The following is a 24526-nucleotide window of genomic DNA, read 5'->3' as shown; positions in this document are numbered from 1 at the left end:
GGCAGATTGGGCAAGGGGTGAGGGGGGGTTGGGAATGCTGGAAGAAAACTGAAGCCCAACCTGGGAGGGCAGGATGTCTTAGCCAATGTGGATCAGCAAAAATCCAGAACAAAATAAGCATGAAATAACATGTTTATACCAGAGAGATTAGCTAAATGGTTGGAAACAGCCAGCTCCAGGCGGTGAGAAAGTGGTTAATGGGTTAGGGGAGACAACTATTATTTTAAAACATGCCTTTCAGAATAATTTGCCATTTGAAACCATGTACATGAGTAAGACAATTTCTAAACCTAAACATTAAACACATAGTAATATTAGAGAGTTCATGTTTCCTACTTTTAAAATGGACCTAGAAAGCAAGAATACTTTTGTAGCTCATAAAATAACCTTATAAAGAAAAACTAAAACAAATCCAATCATTTTTAAAAGCAACACATTTTTAAACTTACTAAATGCCTTATCTTCTCCAGAAGAAATTGCTCAAGTCCCTTGGCAGGTAACTAGTAGAGTGCTGACTAACCAGACTGTCTAAACTTCTTCCCTTGGGTTCTAACAACTCTCTTGGTAAACCATTACTCATTTACATAAAGCAGGGACTAGTTAATGATGTTATAATGTATCTAGGGTGTGGCAAATGGGTCAGAACTATATTTACCAGTGATTATGGTAAGAAGGCCCACCCTAAGAGTTTAGAATAAGAACAAAGCCAGCTAGCCCACGTTCACATGCCTTCATGTCCATGACAGGCTGTGGTTTCCAGATACGCCTTTCTAAGCAGACTTCTGGAGAGCTGTCAATCTCTCATTGTCAGCTGATATTTTATATAATCAGAGTATTGTTTCTCAAGCATCTAGTGGAATGAGGGAAGAGGTTAGTCCACTACTGAAGTGTCAGAACACCAAGTGTTTTGGGGGTTTTCTCTGTGATTTGCTGTAGTTATTAGGTCAGTGACTAATGTTACAGTTTAACCTGAACTGCCTTGCATTCTCCATACCCCAGCCCTTTCCCCAGCCCTAACTTTATGAGTCAATGACTACAAATTGTTTAATATTTACTTCAGGACATAAACATCACAAACCTGCTATTAGAAAATCATAAATGCACACCCCTTCTCTCTTATTCTGGGAAAAAGACAAGCATGAACCTGCAAGGGAGCGCATCTCAGGGATGTGGGCCACCAGGATCCAAACAGGATCCAAACCCGTCCAAAGAAGCAGAAGCCCTTCTCACCTGGGAGGCAGGATATGGGTTCAGCGGGCTGGTTGCAGACAGCTGTCTGTTGAAACCTTGATGTGCTTCAGGGCCAGGGGAGAGCGTGAGAGGGCTGACTGGAGGCTGCCTGCGCCGAGAGGGGCCGCTCAGGTTTGTGGTAGGGAGAGATGGGTTGCTAAGGGAGAAGAGCCGGATGGAGGGGTGGAGAGCAGAGGCGTTGGCCACGGACGGCTGTGGGTGGCATTTGAGGGATGAGGAGAGTGCCATCTTACTGAGTGTGGCTTGGATGGAAGGGTTACTTCTAGAACTCTGGAGACCTGAAAGATAACGGAGTCACAAGGTTCTTTTTATGGCTTTGGATCAAAGCTTTTGTTTTCAAAGAGTAAAGCAAAGTTCCTACCAGCTATGCGATGACTCTGTAGGAAGGGGTCTCTGGGCAGCTCTGCTATTGGAAATGTCTCGGGTGCACCAATGACAAGGAAAGGAAAGCACACATAGCGAGCTGCCGCCCAGCACCCAGCTTGAGTGAGAGGAGACTCCGGTGCCCAAACAGGAAGAAGATGGGGAAAGCACCCCTGGGGAAGCCCAAGCAGGAACGGGGAGGCCAGCTCAGGCCAACTCAGGGAAGAGAACCTCAGGTTAGACAACAGCCTACTCAGAACCTCTCTGAGCATTTGCCCTCACATGGCCGGGATCCTTATGAACACTGGAGAGCATACTTCCCCTAGACAGCTAAGCCTTAAAGTCCACTCTTTGATTTTTTTTTTTTTTTTTTTTGGTTTTTTTCAAGACAGGATTTCTCTGTAGCCCTGGCTGTCCTGGAACTCACTCTGTAGACCAGGCTGGCCTTGAACTCAGAAATCCGCCTGTCTCTGCCTCCCAAGTGCTAGGATTAAAGGCGTGCACCACCACCACCTGGCTATGATTTTGGCTTTCTTATAAACTTCCTGTGAACAGTGTTTCCCAGCTCAGGGGAAAGGACATTTCTGCTAGTCCCTTGTTTCTCTGAGGTGAAGGGGTGAATCTTAGTATGAGCAAGGCCATCTGGGGATGGTGTCTCCATAGTCCAGAGAGCTAAGGGCATTCAGGTACTGGGAGGCTAGAGACACTGTCTGTGCCCTACTGGATCCTGGGCGCTTGGCTCAGGCCACCAGGACACAGCACCTCTTAGTGAACAAGAAAGCTGCGGCAGCAGCTGCTGCTGCTGCATAGACCTTGACAGCCACATCCACGGTCAGTTCAGTCCACTGCTCTGGGCTAAAAGTTAGGACGCAGAAATGTGTGTTTGTGTTGATTAAAAAAAAATTATTTGTGGAGTCAGGATAGATAACTCAGAGGCAGAGAACTTGCTTAGAGTTCCTGAGGCCCTGGGCTCAATCTTTTGAATCATGAACAAAACAACAACATTATCAACAACAAATTCATCATCAACAACAACAACAACACCTACAGTCTGTGAAAAGGTGAGATCTCGGTAGCTCAAACAGTAAGGAGAGCTAGCGATCTCAATTCAGTTACAAAAGCCTCATTCAGAAAGAAAGCCTAAATATATTTCAAAAGCATGTATACCAGCCTTTAAAAAAGAAAAGAGGAGAGGAGAGGAGGGGAGGGGAGGAGAGGGGAGGGGAGGGGAGGGGAGGGGAGGGGAGGGGAGGGGAGAGGAAAAGGAAACTTAGACTGGCCTGAAATGGACCTGCCTTAGCTTTTTATATTTTTATGATACATACACATTTTCATTTTATGCGTATAAGTGCTTGCCTACATGTATGTATATGCATTATGCACATGCCTGGTGCTAGCAGAAGCTAAAAGAGGGCCTCAGACCCCCTGGAACCGGAGTTACAGGTGATAATGAGCCATCATCACATGGGCCCTGAACCTGGGTCCTCTGCAAGGAGAAGCAGTGTTAACCAATGAGTCATCTCTGAAGCCTCTGCACCATACATTTTTAAGGTGGAGATGCTATGGGCTGGAGAGATGGCTCAGCAGTTAAGAGCACTGACTGGGGCTGGAGTGATGGCTCAGAGGTTAAGAGCACTGACTGCTCTTTCAGAGGTCTTGAGTTCAATTCCCAGCAACCACATGGTGGCTCACAGCCATCTGTAATGGGATCCGATGTCCTCTTCTGGAGTGTCTGAAGCCAGTGACAGTGCACTCATGTACATGAAATAAATAATCTTTAAAAAAAAAAAAAGAGCACTGACTGCTCTTCCAAAGGTTCTGAGTTCAAATCCCAGCAACCACATGGTGGCTAAAACCATCCGTAATGAGATTTGACTTCTTCTTCTGGTGTCTGAAGACAGCTACAGTGTACTTACATATAACAGTAAATACATCTTTAAAATAAAGGCGGAGATGCTATAAAGCTGAATGTTGCTCTGCATAATATCATGTGTATGGCAGAGGGTGGCAGTCAATGACTGAACACGAGCTCTCAACTAGAAACAGCCTACAGTGCCAGCTTCCTCAAGATCTAAGGTAGCTGTGGGAGACGCTGGGTATCACTGCTCACTGAAAATCATCTAAAAGGGGAATTCTGAGTCTAGAACTCTTAATGGGTTTGAGTTTCTGTTATGGAATAAATCAAAGAAACTCAGAGTTATGAGACTGGTGTCTTCTTCAAGTACAACCCAGACCCCTTGGAATGCTCTGAAATGCCTTGTATATCAAAGACAGCGCAATATCAAAGACAGCACAATGTCAGAACTCACTCCTGACAGTGAGTTTGCACATACATGACTTGATTCTAAAGTTTCAAAACTCACTTTAAGCCGGGCGGTGGTAGTGCACACCTTTAATCCCAGCACTTGGGAGGCAGAGGCAAGCGGATTTCTGAGTTCGAGGCTAGCCTGGTCTACAGAGTGAGTTCCAGGACAGCCAGGGCTATACAGAGAAACCCTGTCTTGAAAAAACCAAAAAACCAAAAATCCAAAAAAAACAAAAGAACCAATAAACAAATAAATAAATAATAAAAAATCAAAACTCACTTTAAGGGATACAAAGTAGTTTATTATTAAATGACACCTCCTTCGATAAAAGTCCTCCTAAAATAAAAAAAAGAGTGGTCTCTGCAACCAGTTGTGCAGAGCTGAAGGCATGCTGCTCAGCAGGAGCCCACAGCACCACAGCGGCCAGAGCTGAGGCAGGGAACCCTACGGGGCCATCCCAGGTGGGCAGGGAACCCTACAGGGCCATCCCAGGTGGGCAGGCTCTGCTCTGACTTGGTGAGTCTCACTGAACCCGGAGTGGAAACCAGCTCCCACTTCCTCCACATCTACCCGACCACTGAGGAGCCCGTCCAAATGGAACTTTCTTCAGCACAGTCTCTAGGAGGCACCCTGAATTGTGGAGGGGGTGTGGGGTACCACCTGCTTTGGGTGCTACAAGAGCAGCACTGGTTGAACATCAAGTCATCTTTCAACACAGGGTGTGGGCTGGGGACAACATCATATTACAAGTAAGTGACTACAGCCAGTACCATGTCCTTATGCACTTCTCAACACTTGAATATTTTTGAACTGTTGTAGATTTCTACTTCATCTACATATGTTAAGTATAAATATTTTCATTATGCCCACTGTAAATTTTATAAAATTTAAGAAATTGTCCTTTTGAAATCCAGTGGGAATTGGGGAGGTCTGGGGACTGATTACATGATAAGAGAACACCATATGCTGATAAGAACTGCTAATGTTGGTCACCCTGGAATGACACCTGTTTCTTGACTCCCAAAATTCCCCAAGTTCTCTGCACACATGGGCTTGTGAAGACAGTGAAGAAGGAGGTGTGTCAGAACTGCTCCAGAGCTCATCCAACAAGCAGATATGGTCCCCGGAGCAGAAGCCAGTGCAGGGACACTATACCACGTCACTAAGATGTAGTGGCCCTCATTCAATGGTGCACCAAACACACGCAGCAGGGGACACAGCCAAAGCCCTTCACTTACCAGAGGAGTTTCTTATCCCCAGATGAGTCATAGCAGCTGGAAGGTTGCCCACGCTGTTCCCCACACTCATGCTACCAAAGAGGTGGTCGCTGGTGTCCAGGGAGGCTGGCAGGGGTGCTGAGTAGTGGAGGTTGGTTAGGTCTGGTAACGACCCTCCAGTGTTCAGGGTCCCCAGGAACGGCGAGAGGCCTGTGTTTTGGCCATTATGTGGGAAAGCACTGAAAGAAGAGACAGAGGATTACTTCTACAATGCATGGGGCATTGTGGGAAAATGGAATGCACACACTGCTGCTTCCGTGTTGATGACTGAAGTCCCATGAAGGCTCTGCTTCTCCTGAGGTAAGTCTGTCAGCTTACCTTCTCTGGAGGGCAAGTTCCTTACTTGTTAAATCAGACAGATTACTTTGCAAATTGTTAAGTCACTATATAAAATGTAAACTATTACATCATATGTAAAGTTCCTTTTGCTAGCTTTCTAAATTATTTTTGCTACTAAAACCACATACACAAAAAGTATCTTTGGGCAACTAGATAGCTTTCAGGATAGATTGTTTCAATTAGATTTTCAAAAACTTTGAAAACATAGCAATTTGGGGCTGGAGAGATGGCTCAGTGGTTAAGAGCACTGACTGCTCTTCCAGAGGTCCTGAGTTCAATTCCCAGCAAGAACATCGTGGCTCACAACCATCTGTAATGGGATCCGGATGCCCTCTTCTGGTGTGTCTGAAGAGAATGATCATGTACTCTTATAAAAATAAAATAAGTAAATCTTTTAAAAAAATAACAATTTTTATTTTTTAAAGATTTATTTTTGTTTATATGTAATTGTGTGTGTGTGTGTGTGTCTGTGTGTTTTCATGAGACTGCAGGTGGCCTCGGAGGCCAGAAAAGAGTTGTGTTGGATAGTTTTATGGCAACTTGACACAAGCTAAAGGCAAGGACCTTGACTGATAAAATGCCTCCATAAGATCTGGCAGTAGGCAAGCCTGTAGGGCATTTTCTTAATTAGAGATGATGGAGGAGGCCCCAGATCACTATGATGGGGTGCCCAGGGGCTGGTGTTCCTGAGTTCTATAAGAAAGCAGGCTTAGCAGGCCAGTAAGCAGCGCTCCTCTATGGTCTTCTGAATCAGCTCCTGCCTCCAGGTCCATGTCCTATGTGAGTTTCCATCCTCACTGCTTTTGATGATAAACTGTTATATGACTGTGATCAAAAAAAGACCCTTTCCTCCCCAAGATGTATTTGGTCATGGTGTTTCATCACAGCAACAGTGACCTAACTAAGAAAGGGTGTTGGACCCATGGGGCTGGAGTTACACGTGGTTGTAGGTCACCTATTGGTTCCTCTGTAAGAGCGAGCAACAAGTGCTCTTTAGCACTGAGCTGTCTCCCCAGGTAAGTTTCCACAGTCGTGAAAAGAAGGAAAACACATTGCCATTCACTTATTAATACCACCGACTGGTCAATGTGTGCCAGGTGCAAGGGCAGGCCCGAGAAGTATGAGGATAGCAAGCACGGCACATGTTCACGGTTGGGCCTGCCCTTCACACTTGCACATGTAGGGCAGGAATGCAAACTGCACATGGAAGTTGGCATTGCATCTGTTTAAGTCTATGTGCACTGGAGGAGGCTGGGGCGCACATCTGCCGGGCTGGGGCAGGATGCGGGGTCCTGTTCTGTTACTCTCTACTTTCCTCCCTTGACACAGGATCTCACTGGACCTGGAACTAGGCTGGAAACAGCAAGCTCCAGTAATCCTCCTGTCTCCACTCCCTTTAGCAGTAGGCCATGTGTAGCTCTAGAGCCATGTGTGCGCCCATTCCCAGCTTTTCACAAAGGTGCAGGGAATTTAAACTCGGGATCTCAAGCTTTCACAGCAAAAGCTCTAACCACTGAGCCCTCACCCTGGCCCTGGCTTCTGCTGTAATCTTCCAAAGTTACAAATCAAAGGAATATAAACACCCCATCTTGACAAAGCATACCTTTACTTATAATAGATTGGATTCAAATGCAGAAATCCCAGAATTCTCGGGGCCTTGTATTAGCATACATTGGGACTGGCAGCTCAATCCTTAGTCCATATTTCCTTCTAATACCCAGTCCTGTTCTGCACTGGAAGGTGGGTATGTGGCTATTACACATACATGTGTACTGTGGGTTCCTGCAGTTCCTTGAACTCTGGCAGCTTGGGAGTGGATCCTCTCAAGGCAAGGCCTCTTGGTACTCTCGTGGAAGAACTGTGTTCTTAGAGTGCAGAGAAGGAACAACACAACAACAAGCCGGGCGCTGGCGGCGCAGGCCTGTAATCCCAGCACTCGGGAGGCAGGTCCTGGATGATACCAATGAGTTCAAGGACAGTCCAGTCTACATAGTTAATTTTAGGTTAGTCGAGGTTACAGAATGAGACTCTTCCCACAAAACAAAACAAAATTATTAATACATAGTGATAGAGACTCATTTTAAATTGCAACTCTTTCTAGTCACCATTTTTTAAAAATTGTAGTAAAATATAGACTATAAACTTCACTACTTTGAACATTTCTGCATGCACAGATCAGGCATTAAGCACATCCACAAAAATTTAAAAATCAACTTCTATATAGATAATTCAATTAGCTCATGCTAGCTGGGTGGCGCACGCCTTTAATCCCAGCACTTGGGAGGCAGAGGCAAGCAGATTTCTGAGTTTGAGTCCAGCCTGGTCTACAAAGTGAGTTCCAGGACAGCCAGAGCTACACAGAGAAACCGTCTTGAAAAAACAAAAAACAAAAACAACCAAAATCAAAACCAAACCAACCAAACAAAAAAACAATTAGCTGATGCTTTCCTTTCCTGTCAACTGATGCGGTGGCCTGCCACAGGTCAACTGATGCGGTGGCCTGCCACAGGCTGTGCTGCTACCTACACACTTCTGCTTCTCCCAGACAGGTTCTGCGTGCCCAGTCTGCTGGGTGACTCTCAAACACATCCAGGGTGATTTTGCTGGTGTTTGTCAGCTGTATAATGAACTGTCTCAAACACATGAGATGAGTAACAGAGCATGGATGTTTTTATGCAAATGCAGTTGACGTTGGCTTATCAACAGCAAGTTGTACTTCTCAGTTCTGTGGCAGAGCAGGAAAAGCCTGGGAAACTGTCAGCAGTAGGAACATGACTTACTTGCCACCCCCAACATCACAGGATCGAGGGCGCCCCGACAGGGACTGGATCTGGGAAGAAAAAAGAAAGCTGGACTTACTAAGTGAACATCCAAATTCAAGTGTTTCAAAAGTTGGGATCTGGGCAAGGGCATCTTCACAGAGCAGTCATTTAAGTTTTGAGGAATTTTAAATTTCTTAAATTTCCAGACATAAGAAGTATAACATTAACACATTTTCTTAAGTTGATACCTTATTAACTTCTAGTTAAAAGTTATTTCCTTCAAAAAGGCAAATGTTTTGCATATTCAGATTTTAAATAAATTTTTTCAGTTAGCAAGAGAGAAAAAGGAAATAAAGCAAAACAGGGCAATGAGAGGGAAGAGGGAAGGGAAAGGGACAATGGAACTAGAATGTGCTTTAGTGGGGACAGGGGTGCACACTGCACAGCCACAGGACCAAGGGAGACCACTGTCTCTCAGAGAGAGCAGCTCATGGTATTTGTGAAGGCACCCACTCCCCACCATATGTCTTCTTTTAGGCCCCTAAAGTTAAAACTCAACTACATATCTTGCTTTTGTTTGTTTGTTTTGTTGTTGTTTTGTTTTTGTTTTTCGAGACAGGGTTTCTCTGTATAGCCCTGGCTGTCTTGGAACTCACTCTGTAGACCAGACCAGGCTGGCCTCGAACTCAGAAATCCGCCTGCCTCTGCCTCCTCCCAGGTGCTGCTTATCTTGCTTTTATAAAAAGTTTTCAAGACCACACTGATGCTAGCAGACTTCCGGTAGGTTTGATGGAGGAAAGGAGCAGGACCAATGGGATCCCGTGGGGTAGACACAGGACCAATGAGATCCTGCGGGGTAGGAACAGAACCAATGAGATCCTGCTGGGGAGGGAGCACAGGACCAATCCTGGCAAAGGGGCGTGGCAATTAAGCACAGAGACCAGACAGCCAACTGTATCTGGGCATCACTAGGGGCTGGTAGGAGGACTTTCTCACAAGCCGGCTCTCTACAGAAAGAGGCCAAGCTGAGGGACCTCCCTCTCCGAAGTGGGTGAGGTTTACAAAGTGACGTAGAGGGAGGCCGGTGACTAGGATTTCAGATGCTAACATTCAAAGCTTAGCAAAATCGTAGTAAACAGATGACTCATCCATTGCTGCTTCTCAGAGAGCGCAGGGTCAAAGGCCTTTGATTTCAGAAAAGATCATCTGGCACGACAGCAATTCTCACCAGGAGCTGGAGATGGCTCCAAAGCAGAGACACCTGCCCTTTCATGCCCAAGTGTCCGAGCTTCTGACCACGTTAGGTGCAGCCGCTTAACAGTTTTCGTTTGAAAGTCACAGGAAAGCAAGGAAACCACAGGCTCACTGCACTAATCGCCGACAGATCCGCGGGGGACAGAGTTCCCCACTGTCTTTCCTGTATCAGTGCCTCTGCGGGGCAGGCTGCCAGCAACGACAAGCACCACGGAGGACCGCTCACCCACCTCCTTGGTCTCCCACAGTTGTTTAGGCAGTGGCTTCGGGACATTTAACAGATTCTCTTCTTTCAGCGGACCCGGGAAGGCTGCTACTAAAAGGGAGAAGAAGTATGTTCAATGAGTTTGAAAAGGCAGCGGCCAAAAGCTTTGAGCCAAATAATTAGCTTTGTTTAAAACTGCTGGGGGCGGGGTTGGGGGCGGGGAGTGGGATGAGTGGTTGTAAACTTTTAAGTCCACACCAGGGGAGTAGGGACAGAGGCAGATGGATCTCTGTGAATGTGAGGCCAGCCTCTCTACGTAGGAAGTTCCAGGACAGCTAGAGCTACATAAAGTGACCCTGTCTCAAAAGAAAAGAAAACAAAATTTTTCAATTGCTCTTAGCATTTAGGGTTGGCTGTCCTGGAACCTGCCCTATAGCTCAGGCTGGCCTCAGACTCTCAGCTAGCCTCTCAAGTGGTAGGATTATAGGCATGTACCATGTTGATTTCTTTACATGCTAAGAACATGATTTCTTTAGCAAATACTTTTTTTTTTTTTTTGAGACAGGATTTCTCTATGTAGCCCTGGCTGTCCTGGAACTCACTCTGTAGACCAGGCTGGCCTCGAACTCAGAAATCCGCCTGCCTCTGCCTCCCAGAGTGCTGGGATTACAGGCGTGTGCCACCACCGCCTGGCGCAAATACTATTTTTTAACATACTTTTTTCTTTAATTATTGTATTATTTTGTGTGTATGTCTATGTGTGTCTGTGTACTATATGAATGCTAGTGCTTATGGAGACCAGAAGAGGGCATCAGATCTCCTGGAACTAGTTACAGATAGCTGTGAGCCACTATGTGCATGCTAGGAATTGAACCCAGGTCCTTTGGAAGAACAGCTGGTGCTCTTACCTGCTGAGCCATCTCTCCAGCCCTTAATGTGTCATTGTAGGAGTTGAAGGAACAGTTAAGAAATGGATTCAAATTTGAAAAAATCTATAAACTATCCAGGGGACAAAGGCAGCACATCTGACTCTTATTAACACTGAAGAAAGCCCAGAAGAGGCATAAAGAAGGTCACAAATGGAGAGGAGGTGGCCTGGGCAGATGGCTCAGTGGATAGAGCATTTGCCCTGTAAGAGTGTGGACCAGAGTTTGATTCCCAGAAACCATGGAAAAGCCAGGTAGGCATGGCTGGTACCTGTAATCCCAGAGCAACAGGGGCAGAGACAGGCTCCCTGGAGCAAGCTAGCTAGCTACTCTAGTTTAAACAGGCAGGTGCTAGATTCAGCAGGCCTTCCTACCTCAATAAATAAGGTGGAGAATCAGGGAGGATACCCAACTTCGGGCTTCCATATAAATGGTGCACAATGTAGGTACCCCCTCTCCCATGTCCACACACATCTGCCTGCCTGCCTGCGTGCGTGCGTGCGTGCGTGCAGTTATAAAGAAAGAAGGATTGATAACCAACCAGGTTTGGCTGAGAAGCTGATGGGGGCCTCGTGGCTCTACAGCAAGGGACTGTTCCTTGACTGCTTTAATGCTCTCAGCCATACCGACGAGAGCAGGAAGGCGGAGCCACTGATGAAGCAAAGGCGTTCTGTTCTCAGACACAGACCAGAGGTCAAAGGCGAGTTCTGAGGAACTATGTGATCTAATGTCAGGAAGACGCTCCACAGCAGACCCTGGAGACTGCTCAGCATGAAGGACTGCAGGGCTCCCTTGTGACTGCCCTGACTGTCCTGCCCTTGGCCCTCAAGATGAGTAACAGACCCCAGCAAGTCACTTAAAACTAAGATCAAGGTTGGTGAATTGATACAAGCCTGTAATCCCAGCATGGAGAAAGCATAAACAAGAGGACCAGGAGTTCAGCACCAGCCTGGACTATGTGATACCATATCTCAAAGAACAACCCGCAACAAAATGGGGGCCAGAATTTCAGAATGAACTCTAAGAAACACATTTAAAATAAAAATTAGGTTTTTTTTTTTATTTGCAAGTCAGTAAAAGTTAGGAGATAACTACGAGCGGCCGGCACAGCTCAATGCAGTCCTTCCTCCATGGCTACCCACCCAGCCCCGCCGACAGAGTCCACTTCTGCAGAGACAGCAGGCTTTGTGAGTGTGCCTTGCTGTCCATCGGTCCTGACTTCAAAGCACTTGCTCCCTGGCCTGCTTTTGTAAGGACAGGACTCGGGCCTACAAAGTCCTGCCTGCCCGGGGCCACCCAGCTGGATCACTCACTCCTCTTTGAAGAATATATTTTGTCTATGATCTCACTGGTTTTCTTTTTCTAATCACTAAATAAATGCTTCAGAGCTATAAGCCCTGTGAGGCCCTAAGACTGTGTTCTGCTTCTTGGGTAATGCTTAATAAACAGTGCCTGGGGCATGTAGGCCCATGGGGACTCTCCACAACTGGAGACAAGCACAACCAGCTTCGAGAGCTGCTGGAGTTCAGCCGGCAGGAGAACAAGGACAGACAGACTGTGAAGGCTCGGCAAGGACACACACACACACACACACACACACACACTGAAGGCTCAGCGGGAGGCTAAGGCGGCCCTATGACTTAAGGCTCCCAAGAGATAACTACAGGAGTGTGGCAGGGACAGGCTGCTGGGTCTTAACTGGTTGTTTCCTTGGAGGAATTCACTGGAGTTTCTTCCCATGTGCAGGGCTGTTGGGATTCTTTGAAGAATTACCTGGGGAAGGCACTGAGACCATTTCTTCATTCTTCCCCCAAGTTATCAGACAGATCCATTTCAAGTTTATATGATTTTATCAACACCTAAAACGGTTTGCTCAGAAGAGGCGTGGGAGAAGTGATGCGAGGGCTCTGTCTCATGGGGGGCATCCGTGTCTATGTCCCCCACAAGCCTGGCCTCTATCTGTGACACACAAACTAACTTAGCCATTCAGCTTCAGATTATGGAAGCGGCATACCAGCTTATGAAGATCTCACAGTGCTGTGACTGACTGAGTGGGCAGGCTGGGCGCTGTCTGTGGATGGCGTTTGAACACATCAGTACATCTCTGACATGGGTGTGCTGTGACTGACTGAGTGGACAGGCTGGGCGCTGTCTGTGGATGGCGTTTGGTCACATCAGCACATCTCTGACATGGGCTTAACTGGCTTTATGAAGTTCAGTGTCTGTAAAATGGCTAAGGTAAATTTTAATTTTACCTTAAATTTGTCCTTAATTTTCTTTGAGACAGGATCTCATGTATCCCAGGCTAGTCCTCACGCTCTATGTGTAGCTAAGACTATCTCTCAACTTCTGATCTTCCTGCCTCCATCTCCCAAGTGGAGGATTACAGGAGTGCACCAATATTCCTGGCTCATTTGGTGTAGCATGGGCTTCACGCATGCATGGCAAGCAGTCCAGCATCTGAGCTACATCCTTAGCCCAAGCTAGCCCTTCCCCTGAACTGTTTAGACCTCTCAGCCACTCTCACAATGACTTTCTAGGCAGTGCGGAGAGAAGGTAGTGGAACAATTGCTTCAGTGCTTGACTAATTCCCATCTTCATGTGGCTACAACTCTTGCTTCCCCGCACAACCTTGTGACTACGGTATTGGGTGGACTTGGGTAACAGGACCATTGTAATCGAGTCACATGTTTCCTTTCTCAGGGCTTTGATCATGTGTAGCTACTTAGAGCATCTCAGATAAGTAATCCACACAACAGCTGCCAGCCTTCACATACATGTGACTGTCCAAGCATTGAAAGGAGGTTTTACACACATATATCTATATACACATATATGTACACATGTGTGTACACGCATGTATCTCAGCACCCACCCCAACACCTGTTCATACCTTCCCCATGGCCATCATTTTCACCGTCACAGAGACCTGGTAGGGAAGAGAAACAAACACAGCTTTATATGTGGTGCTCTCATTGATTCACATACTAGAATGACTTTTTGATTTGAAATGTCACGTTTGAAGATTCTACGGTAGATCTGACATACCAGAGCTCCAGGTGCTTTGGCTCTCACACTACAAACAGATGAACTTATTCCAAGTCTAGAGTTGGTGCCTAAGTGCTTTTCCTTTAGAAGTATCTTAGTCCTAAATGTTCCTGCTGACTCAAAGAACAGTGGCTGACAAAGTCTGAGAACCTGTCTTCAAAATACAAAGCAAAAAGTTTGTCTTGTCATAATCCCAAATGTGTGATCCGAGGGGAAGGCAGGTGAACTCAGAGTCCCTGTCACCGACTGCCACCTCTCATGGGTTGAAGTCCCAGGATGGATGCTACGGCATATTCTGGATTCTTACACAAGTTGTTTTAAAAAAATACATATCTGAAGTCTAAGTATATGTGATATACTTATGTGATAGCTAATTATTAGAATATTCACAAATATTTCTAAAAGCTGATTTGGAGTCAGTCCTGACTGAACGACAGCTAGCCAGGAAGCATCCTGCAGATGACTGCACAGCCCCTTCCGCACCTCTCAGTTCCCCAACGTGGACTGGGAACCAGTCTCCTCAGAGCACCCAATTACACCAAGTGAGTTTTCAGCCAACTCACCAAGGGAGTATAAAAACTTAAGTCTAAGCCTTTAAACATAGCTCAGCTTTGGTAAGTTTCTAGATGAAATGGTTAAACGGTTAAACTATAAGTTAACCTAATTAGTCTATGAGACTTAAACACGTAATAACCATCTGCTCAGCAGATACGTGCTCAATCTCTGCAGCGTGCAAGACAGGGTTGGGGCAGGTGACACAGCGCAGACAGGAAGACAGCGTGGCAGCAGATTCTGTAAGTGGCAGAGGCTGTAGTGTCGCAGTGGAGCCCAGGGGCAGGACGGACACTAAGAGCTCCCAAGGGTACCAAGAGCTTATCTATTAATCATACTACAAAACATGGGACTCCCCCGGGCCACCAGAAGACAGAATCCAAGTAAGTGACTAAAAAGTTGTTTTCAGAGCATGTGCAGACCATTAGGGTAAGTCTGTTAAGACAGGCTTCTTAGACACAGCCTTTAGAGATGTTGACGTGTGTGTGTGTGTGTGTGTGTGTGTGTGTGTGTGTGTGTGTGTGTGTGTGAACTGCATGTCACTCAGCAGAAGAGCACTTGCCCAGCACCCTAAGACATGATTTGAGCCCAGCGCCACAAACAGTAAAAAGTAAAAAAGTAAAGAACATGCCGGGCGCGGTGGTGGCTCGCGCCTTTAGTCCCAGCACTGGAGAGGAAGAGGCAGGCGGAGCTCTGAGTTAGAGGTCAGCCTGGTCTACAGAGCAAGTTCCAGGACAGCCAGGGTAACAGCCAGGGCTACACAGAGAAAACTTGTTTTGAAAAGAAAAAATTTAAAATGCAATGCAAAGTGGCCAAGCTGCACAGAGCCGGACTAAGCTACTGCTCACCCAGTCCGTGATTGAGGACTGCAAAGCCAAGCTGTCTCAGGACATCAGAAAAGGCGGCATGCAGGGCAATGTCAGAGTCAGCACCGACGGGGGAGGAGAGAGTCCTCCCGGTCAGATTTTTATGGCTTTTAAAGAAAGAGTAGGGAACTTGCCCATTCCAATCACTAAAATGTGACTATTATATTAAAAATGATAAGTGACATTTTATGCAATGGTCTATTATGGTATGTTAAGAGTCTCCTCATCTTCAAGACACTAAGTGTAAGTACTAAGGCTGAGCAGTACCTGTACCATAAAGTGCTATGTCAACATGGGCATTTCAGAGGCGAGCGATCCCGTGGGTGGTACCCTGCTGGTGCCCCTCCCCAGACTGGAGCAGGAGGTAGGCTTCATGCCTGGGTAGGCAGTGAAGAGCAGGGAGGTAAGATGGTAACAGGTGCTGTGTACCTGGCACCTTACACAATGATCTCATGTCATCTTTGGAGCAATTTATGAGCTGTGAACTAGTATCCCACTCAAGGTCACGCAGCTCGTTCTGGGACTAGCTTTCTGGGCAGGGAGCCTTCAGAAAGGCCATGTCTCTTGCAGCTGAACTGGGCTGGGAGGAGTTCAGGCAAGAGGAAGTAAGGTTAAAGGGCTGCTTCAGTGAAAACAGGCAGAGCAGAGGGATGAGGGAACGGGAGCAGATGCAGACACCACCAGCAGAGGCAAGGAGCAGCCATGTCCGCCTATGGACAGAGGAGTGGGAGATATGGGTGAAGGAGTCTGCTAGTCATTCGGAAGAAGTAGAAAACAGAGGCCTGGGCTAGAACAACCCAGTTCGACTGTTCTTGTGGCGGAGCATGAGGCTTTGGGACAGCCTCGAGGCCAGGAAGCCAGACAGAAAACCAAAAGACTGGGCAAGAAGCAGTCAAGCAGAGCACGCTGCAGGGAGAGAAAGAGCGGGGCTTAGCTGGAGTGCAGGGGTGAAGAGTGAGGGAGTAAGAGATTACATGTCGCTTAAGTTGCCAAAGGACAGTGGCAGGAATGATTGACAGGTTTATTTCAATAATAAAATAGCCAAATTTAGATTTCCATTACTGCTGCTACTACACACTATTGCCAACACACAAATATCGAGGAGCACAACTATAACAGAAGGGTTAAAAACTAAAGGCAGAGCCGGGCAGTGGTGGCACATGCCTTTAATCCCAGCACTTGGGAGGCAGAGACCCGCAGATTTCTGAGTTTGAGGCCAGCCTGGTCTACAGAATGAGTTCCAGGACAGTCAAGGCTACACAGAGAGACCCAGTCTTGAAAAAACAAAACAACAAAACAAACAACAACAACAAAAACCTAAAGGCAGAATTCTGACTAGGTATCTGGAAGTAGAGGATATTAACTCTAAGCAGTCCCACAGCAGACAGGACAGCAATGACCAAGGTGTTGCAGGAAACCTGGTAGCCTTGGAGCCTTAGCAGGCTGACCTAACAAAGTACACCCGAGTCTGTGTTCCTTTAATGAGCTCTCATTTCTGGCAAGCCTAACTAGCTCCTCACAGACTTCATGTGAAGTAGAAAGACAGGGTACAGATATGCTATCCACAGTGCATCTGAGAAGTTTCTAGAATCGCAGTCTTCCCATCTAGACTTTCCTGCCACACTGATGACACTTTCATTTTATATTTTATTCTCTGTCTCTCTGTCTCTGTCTGTGTGTGTGTGTGTGAATGTGTGTGCACACTTTATCGATGTGCACGTGGAGGGCAGAGGAGAACCTTGGGTGTGTCGGTCCTCAACTTCAGCCTTCTTTGCTAGGCTTTCTTCTCCTTTGCTGCTGCACACGCCATCCTATCTGGGGAGTCTCCTGTCTCTACTTCCCACCTTCCCTGGAAGTACTCGGATCACAGGTGTGAACCTCAGCATCTGACTTTTACATGGATGACCTGGGGACACGAGCGCAGGCCTCGTGTGTGCATGGCCCGTGTTCTACCTGCTTGGTAGATGGGAAAATATAATCAAAGCCCAGAACTAGGTTCTGTAGTTTCACCCCAGGTCTTGGTGACTCTTTAGATCTGAGGGACTTGTCAGGTAGACAAGTGTCAACAACAGGCTCAGCTCTCTTATGGCCATTTCATTTAAACAGTCTCCTTACTGCTGTGGGTCAGAGCTCCTGTTGGTTGAAGGGCCACTGAGGTACAGATTATATCTCTGCCCCTCAGCAGAGACCGAAGGGTCTATGGTCCTCAGGGATGGCCGTCGGCCGTCACAGTCTGCACTCTTTTGCTCTCAGTTCCTAAGCTGCTAATCAGGGCCACGTTAGTTCCTCTACTATGAGAGGGGACAGTTTGGGGATAAAGCTAGGCTGTGAGACAGGGCAAATATCACAGGGAGCTACTGTGCGGATCCACCCAGATGTGTATACCAAGCCATGTCACAGGGAGCTAGCGTGCAGACCCACCCAGATGTGTATACCAAGCAGTAATTAAACTGCACATGCCGCCAGGGAAATGGGCAGTTAAACAGGAGAGGAGTTATAAGAACCCTGCATGGTTGTATAAGAGTTTATTTCTGTCATTTACGACTTCATGTCATCTGTGTAATTGTCATGTGACTCAATAGCCATTATGAGCACTGCTAGCTGTGCATCAGGCTAACGGCTCTGCTTCCTGGGGGCGCAAACTGAGCTGGCAATGTACCATGCACTCGATGGCTCGTGTAGCTACACGACAAGCAGATGCTCCCTCACGAGCCTAATGACAACGGCCAAGGGCTCCCTCACTGTGCCCAGCAAGGATTCCCAGAAAGGGCCATTATTGTTGTTCTGACTACAGAACCTAGTTCTGGGCTTTGATTATATTTTCCCATCACTTTTAAAATCTTTACTTTATTTGGTGGGTCCTATAAAAAGAAATACTTTTTTTGTGAAGCTAGTTGATATTTTTAAAATCCAAAAGGAAAGAAAATGAAAAACTTTAATGAATTGCAGGGGGAAAATCCATAAAAACCATTTAAAATAGCTCCCACCAACAAATACAATTCTCCAGAAATAATTCTCATCCTTGGAGACTTGAATAATATTTTAAACACACTGGCTTTCCCATGTAAACACATCCATATTTGGATGTGTTTCTGAGATCTGTGGTACTTGAAGGCGACTGCAGGGCAGGCACACAGAACAGACATCCATGCTGGGGTGGCCACCTTCTGTAGCTAGCGGATACTGGGATCCCACAATTTCTAACACTGACATGAAAGGAGAGACCACCAAAGTTCCCAAGGCGAGCCGAGAGCCCTGTCCAGGCCTGTCTCTCCCTTGCTCTCCTCCTAGCTTCCTGCTGCCCGGGATCAGTGTGGGCTGTTCCACCTCTCCAGGCAGCCCCACACCTGCTCACAGCTCTCTCCTCTTCCTAAGAGTAACTCTTAGAAGAAATATGCAATTCAGTTTCTTTAGTTATTTTCTTTCTCTTTACATAGGAACTCAAATGTTCCTTAAATTACCCATGATTCCCGTCTCTAGGCCTTTAGTCTCTTCTAGAAAAGGAAAATCTCAGCACAGAAGGCAAAACTGAGGCAGGAATACAGGGGTTCTAGGGACGATCCTACTAGGCTAGCTGGTTCGTGGCTGCGCACGGGCACCCCACTGGTTACCGTCTCTGCTTTTTAAGGCTTTGTTTATACATACCCATCTTTACCTATCTCGAGCCAATCTCTAACCTCCCCCACATCCCACTTCTCTGTTCAGTGACCCATATCCAATCCCAACTTCCCTCTCACATTCCCATGTGTGGAAACACTGCAGATGTCCCAGCCAGTTCCAGAGTTCTCAGACTTTACAAGCAAAGAGTCATTTCAACAAATGAATTGTACAAAGGGAACAAATAACAACTACTATCAAATCCCATCCGTACTATATGCAAGGAAGAAAGGCCATGATCGGCTGTCTTTAAAAGAAACAAATATTTTAGGCTTTAAATAGGACCACAACTGTAAAGGAAACCAGACAAGCTAGTGTGTGGGCAGCCCTCATCACAAAGTCAGCCTGTATATGGAGAGATCACCCCAGCCCATGTTCTTCCTAGATTAGAATGGCCAGACAGACAGGCTTGGGAAGTATCTGAATGAAGCATCCTTACTTTGGGTGCAGATGTAAGCACCTACAGTGAGTTTTGGGTGTGCTCAGTACTATGTGACTTCTCTGCACTTCAGCAGTAAGTGTGCCTCTCTGTACTGGGCACTGTGTCAGGTAGGACAAGACTTTTAAGATACTGCCTTCAAGAAATTCACCCTAAGCAGAGAGACAGATGTACATCTACTTGAAGAAGCAGTTGTCACAGCACCTGCTTGTATGAGGTTGGGACAGGGGAGAACACGGATAGCTCAGGACCGGAGAGGGAGGAAGGTCATGAAAGGCTTCACTCAAGTACAGACACAGGTGAGGCTTTTGCGCTGAGGTAGGAGAGGAAGCCATGGGAACAGGATGGAACCGCAGGACGCTGGCGAGTTCAGCTTCCGGCAGGAGAGTACGAGGAGCGGAGCGGGTTAACGACGAGGCAGAGCATGAGGTGGTCCAAGCCTGCCCCTTCAGGTCCAAGCCTGCCCTTTCAGGTCCAAGCCTGCCCTTTCTGGGTTCCTGGCCTTTCTCTTTCAGACTTTCTCTGGACCACAGAAACACGTTCTGAGCAGACGTGGGGAACAAGGAGCAGATGACGATACTCAGCTGCATTCTGTCCCCTCTCTTGCCTTGTTCTCCGGGACATGGCTTCCTGTAGAGAAGTCTCCTTGATTCTCCCTGGCCCCTGGTCTTCATTATTCCTTCCAGAGGAATTGCCTGTGCCAGTACTGCTGGCCACTGGGAGGATTTGCCTCATCTGGAGGTGCAGCCATACAAAGTCCATGAACCCATGGAGTGAAGCCCCTTCTAATCTGGTCTTACCAGTAACAAGAGGAGGCCTTGGAGAACCCAATGCAAGATTAGGCTGTGAGGCTGTGCACAGGACAAGAGCAGCTAGGATGCTACTGCAGGAGCCTGAGCAAAAGACATGAATGCCTGGGAAAGCACTGGTGCCACAGGGAAGAGGAAGCCAGAGCCAGGAGATGCCAGCAGGGAAGCGGGAGCCATGGAAGAAGCAAAGAAGGGACGCGTGCTAAGGCAGCGCAGCGCGAACACACTTCCCCCGCTGCGAGCTCTGCTCCGAAGACCACCGAACCCGGGAAGGAAGGGCATGCACTGCACACAGCGCAGAAGCAGGAAGCCCAGATGCGGGTAGCAGAGGCCTGTGTGTCTTACCCATGTATGGGGCAGGCCAGGCTGACTGGCCTCCTCCTCCATAGGGGTCCTGGGGTTTGGTGCTCAGAGCACTCGTGTGAAGAGCAGAATCAGAATTGGTCCTAAGGAGGCGAGGAGAGAGTCTGGCTGAAAATCCTTTTTTTTTTCTTAGTGGAATATATATATATATATTTGGAATATTATCAACAGGAGAAAAATGGAAAATAATAGACTTACAAATATCCATACCTTGAGGGTCAGGACCTACCTGTAGTCCTTTACATCAAAAAGGCATTTAAGGACCACCATAAGTCCTAAAGGAGTTTAATTTGTATTTGAACAGCTTTATACTCTGATGCTAAATTGTACAAGGCCAGCCTCAGAATCACAGCTTCCCTAAGACCACCCTTTCCTCCCTGTTTCCTCAGGCCAGTCAGGCCTGTGTCCATACTAGGCTTGCTGAAAATTCTTGTGCTGATGTGGAAAAGCACCAGAAACAGTGGTTCTCAAGCCTTTTCAGGGAGAATGAGAGGTCAAAATCCTACGACACTTCACCGTCTTCACTCCTGCCCTCTGATAGCACAGTGGGACAGTCCAGCAGTTGTGTGATGTCATGGCACCACAGACTGAACACGGACAATGACTCTGTCTGCCAGAGGTGTGACAATGCAGCTGTTCTCATTTGTTTTAGAAGATGATAATGGCCCGGTGGCAGTGGTGGCACACACCTGTAATTGTAGGCAGCCGGATTTCTGAGTTCAAGGCCAGCCTTTGTCTACAGTGTGAGTTCCAGGACAGCCAGGGTTATACAGAGAAACCCCGTCTTGACCCCCCCCCCCCAAAACCCAAAGAAAACAAAAACAAAACAATAATAAAAAACAAAAATCAAAAAAAACCAAAATAAAAGATATTCTTATTCTCCCTCCCCCTCCCTCCCTCCCCCTCCCTCTCCACGGTCATGGAGTGGGTTGACTGTTGTATGCTGAAGTGCTCTAGTGGGCACATTTCAAGGCTCTACAACAGACCTCTCCTAGCAGCAGCTGCGTATGGATAAGTTTACTCACGGGGAGAAAGGTCCTTTCAGGGCTTGGGTGGTTTTTCAGAGAGTAAATACTCCTAGACAAAAGTTTGGGAGCTGCTGATCAATATCAAGAATCTCAAATGCTCCCAGAGAGCCCTAGTGTGTGCGTGACTTCGGCTCCAAAGGACAGCAACTATTCAATTACTCTACCGAAGGTCAGACCAAACTGTCACAAAGGGGACACATGAGCAACCTCGTTAGCCTAAAATGGTTCTTCATGGTCTGCTCCAGGCAACAGCTTCATGTGACTTAAACCGCGCGGCTTCAGAGGAGGGAAGAGGTGAAGGGGAGGACCTGGGATCCAGCAGAAACAGTGTGAGCCCTGGGGGCTCGCAGCTCCTTCACAGAGTCACACAAACCCAGGAGACATCCCTCAAACATGACTGAAAATGGGGATGGGGACTGGCTATGGAACCGTGTGGAGAAAATAATGGTTAATTTTCTTAATTGCACTGGTTATCGCTTTTCAAGCCTCTTGTTGGCCTCTGACTGTGGGTGCTTACCGGTGAGAGGCTTTATCTAGCTGGTCATGGAATGACAAACGAGGAAGAGAGGAGTCAGGCTGGCGGAATCACTTCCAGTGGGCACAGGGGCTGCTCACAACTCTACCTCTCCTGCACACTACTAAAACATTTTTAATTTTTAAAGTTTCCCTCCGTGTTCAACTTTATAACTCATTCTGGTTTTCAACTTGCAGTCCTCCTGCCTCAGCTTCTGGAATACTGGGATTACAGCTTGATTCAAGGGTTTGGTTTGGTTTTTTTAAATTCCAGCCTCCTTGCATATAAGCTAAAGGGCTCTGGTGCAAGCCATCTATCCTCTTAAAGCACAAAAGGACACTCATTCTTGTCATGTTGGGATTGAGAAATGACCCAGGTCCTTCCTTGACAGCGCCTGCGCTGCCACGGTAGGGTTAGAGTATCGGGTGTAGACCTGGGGGATTGACAGAAGACACAGACTAGGGTCATTCTGTAAGGAGAATGCCAAAGCTTTACTGAGAGACCAGCAATATATACTAGAGGCCAGGGAAAACAACAGGAAAAAACAATCATACCCATAGGTCAGGCACCTGGGAAGTCCCTACCACACCGGGCGGGAGGCAGGAATCAAGCTGAGCTGCAGATGTTCCGCTCTCGGGAAACCTGTGCAAACAGCCCAGCTGGGGGCCTTGAGCTAAGCTCACCGATGCCCAGTACTTCCTAAAGTATGGCCCAAAGTAACCTCAAGAAGAGTTGATATTTATTGTGCACTGTGCCCTCATGTAGCATCCTTTTTAGTCCCTACAGCCACCCCATAATGGGTACAAGTATCTTCACGTTCATATGTTCAAACAAAGGGAGGACCACTTTGCCCAGGATCACATGCTAAGAGGCAAACTTTGGTGGTCCTCTCTAGATCTCATATTTGAACTGACTACACCATGTCCTACATATTCAATGTTTTTTTATTGTTTCATATAAACACAACTGATATAAACAAATTGGGCAGCAAGATAATATGTAAAGATTACCTGGCTAATCAAATCTGTCTCCTTGAAAATGTACGTCTACTATGAATCAGCTTACATACCTGTTAAGTGCAGATGTTAGCCTGAATCCAGGATGCTTTTCTTCTTTCCAAGGAGGCTGTTGCCTTTAGAAACCAGAACAACATAAAAAGGAAAGACACTTAAGCTATGGGACCAACGGAGGGCTTTAGGCGAGGCTTGACAGCTGACTCCTAACCTAGCTGTACAAGGCAAGAGTCACCTGAAATGCCCAGGTCTCCCTTTGCTCATCACTGTGGAGAGGAGGCCAGATTGAGATCTCTCAGGACCCGAAGCTCTGAGTCCCAGCATGACTAATGGGATCCATCGCCAACATCAACTAGCTGGGCACACCTGAATGCTGCCCCTCTCTGAGGGACCCCTCATCGTGTGCCCTGAGTGTGTGTGCAGGGCGCTTTGGTAACCCTGGATGCAAACACTCCTTTTCTCATGAGGAAGGCCCGGAAGGGCAATGAGTGTGCTAGCCATCCTAAGAAAATATTCACCTGGCCAATCCCAGGGCTCTGAGAAGCAGTCATTTTCTTGGATACTGAGATGAAATGCATGTGTCTGGAGATGTGCCTTTTCTAACTTAAAACATACCACTGTATTTTCTTACAGACTTGACACTCAGGACTCCTGAGAAGGCTGAGGGCCTATGAGGCAGGGCTGCTGCCGGCCATCTTGATCCCCTTTCTTGGATCCAGACTACATTATTCCTGATAAGGGCTCAGCCAGTATTAGCCCAAAGAATCGATAAGGAAATTCAGAGCTGAGACTCAGATAGTTAGTTTGTTTGTTTATTCATTTATTTGGAGACAGTATCTCACACTGTATCTTAGGCTAACCTTGAACTCATGGCAATCCTCCTGCTTCAGCATCCCAACTTCTGGGGTTACAGGTGTGGGCCACAGTCCTGGTGCACACACAGCAGGTGTGCACTAATGCCACGGTGGCCCCCACTCTATGGCTACAACATGCTCGGAATAAACCAACCTCATGGCACAGGCCCTGCTTAGGAGGCTCCCATTCTTTTCTGTAACTGACTAGGAAATGCCAGAGAAGGGGTTTATCTTTTCATGTCTACCATAAGACTACCAAAGCAGACATTTTGTTGGTAAATGTTTCATAATATGTTTCTATTTGAATCTAGATTTGCTTAAGTAATTTTTGTTCTGTATTTTCTTGCATGCTCAGAATTATACACAGAAAGGTTGAGGTTCTGATGTTGTGATTTGAGACAGAGACTCCTTTCACAGCTTAGGCTACCTGGAGTTTACTATGCCATTCAAGCTAACCTTCAACTTGTGATTCTCCTACTTCTGAAGTGTTGGGATTGCAGGCATGTACCACCACACCCAGCTCAAGACTTAAATCTTCTAAGATAAAACAAGTTTGATGTTCAAATTATCTAACTAGGCTAGACTCTTGGGAGGTAGAAATGGGAGGATTTCTGTGAGTTCAAGGCTAGCCTGGTCTACATATCAAGCTCCAGAACAGCCTAAACTACATAGAGACCCAGCCTCCCCCCTCCCAAAATCA

The 24526-nt window shown here is 46.9% G+C and overlaps 1 protein-coding gene across 2 annotated transcripts in view; it reads right to left on the bottom strand.

Annotated features, from left to right (window-relative positions):
• Nucleotides 1-24526, bottom strand: part of Crtc3 (CREB regulated transcription coactivator 3) — a 105154-nt gene that overhangs the window by 7844 nt on the left and 72784 nt on the right. Inside the window, exons 5-11 of one of the 2 annotated variants that reach the window (XM_052159861.1) lie at nt 23029-23091; nt 20400-20500; nt 13577-13612; nt 9783-9868; nt 8317-8366; nt 5159-5376; nt 1231-1529 (exon numbers count right to left, since the gene is read on the bottom strand). In XM_052159861.1, coding sequence (XP_052015821.1) covers nt 1231-1529; nt 5159-5376; nt 8317-8366; nt 9783-9868; nt 13577-13612; nt 20400-20500; nt 23029-23091 — 853 coding nt within the window. The remainder of the gene's footprint in view (nt 1-1230; nt 1530-5158; nt 5377-8316; nt 8367-9782; nt 9869-13576; nt 13613-20399; nt 20501-23028; nt 23092-24526) is intronic. The other variant, XM_052159868.1, reaches the window with a different exon arrangement.

This window comes from Apodemus sylvaticus, chromosome 1, assembly GCF_947179515.1.
Source record: "Apodemus sylvaticus chromosome 1, mApoSyl1.1, whole genome shotgun sequence".
In the NCBI taxonomy this organism is placed as follows: domain Eukaryota; kingdom Metazoa; phylum Chordata; class Mammalia; order Rodentia; family Muridae; genus Apodemus; species Apodemus sylvaticus.
Note: the sequence above shows the minus strand (reverse complement) of the source record. Positions and strands in the feature narration are given on the sequence as shown.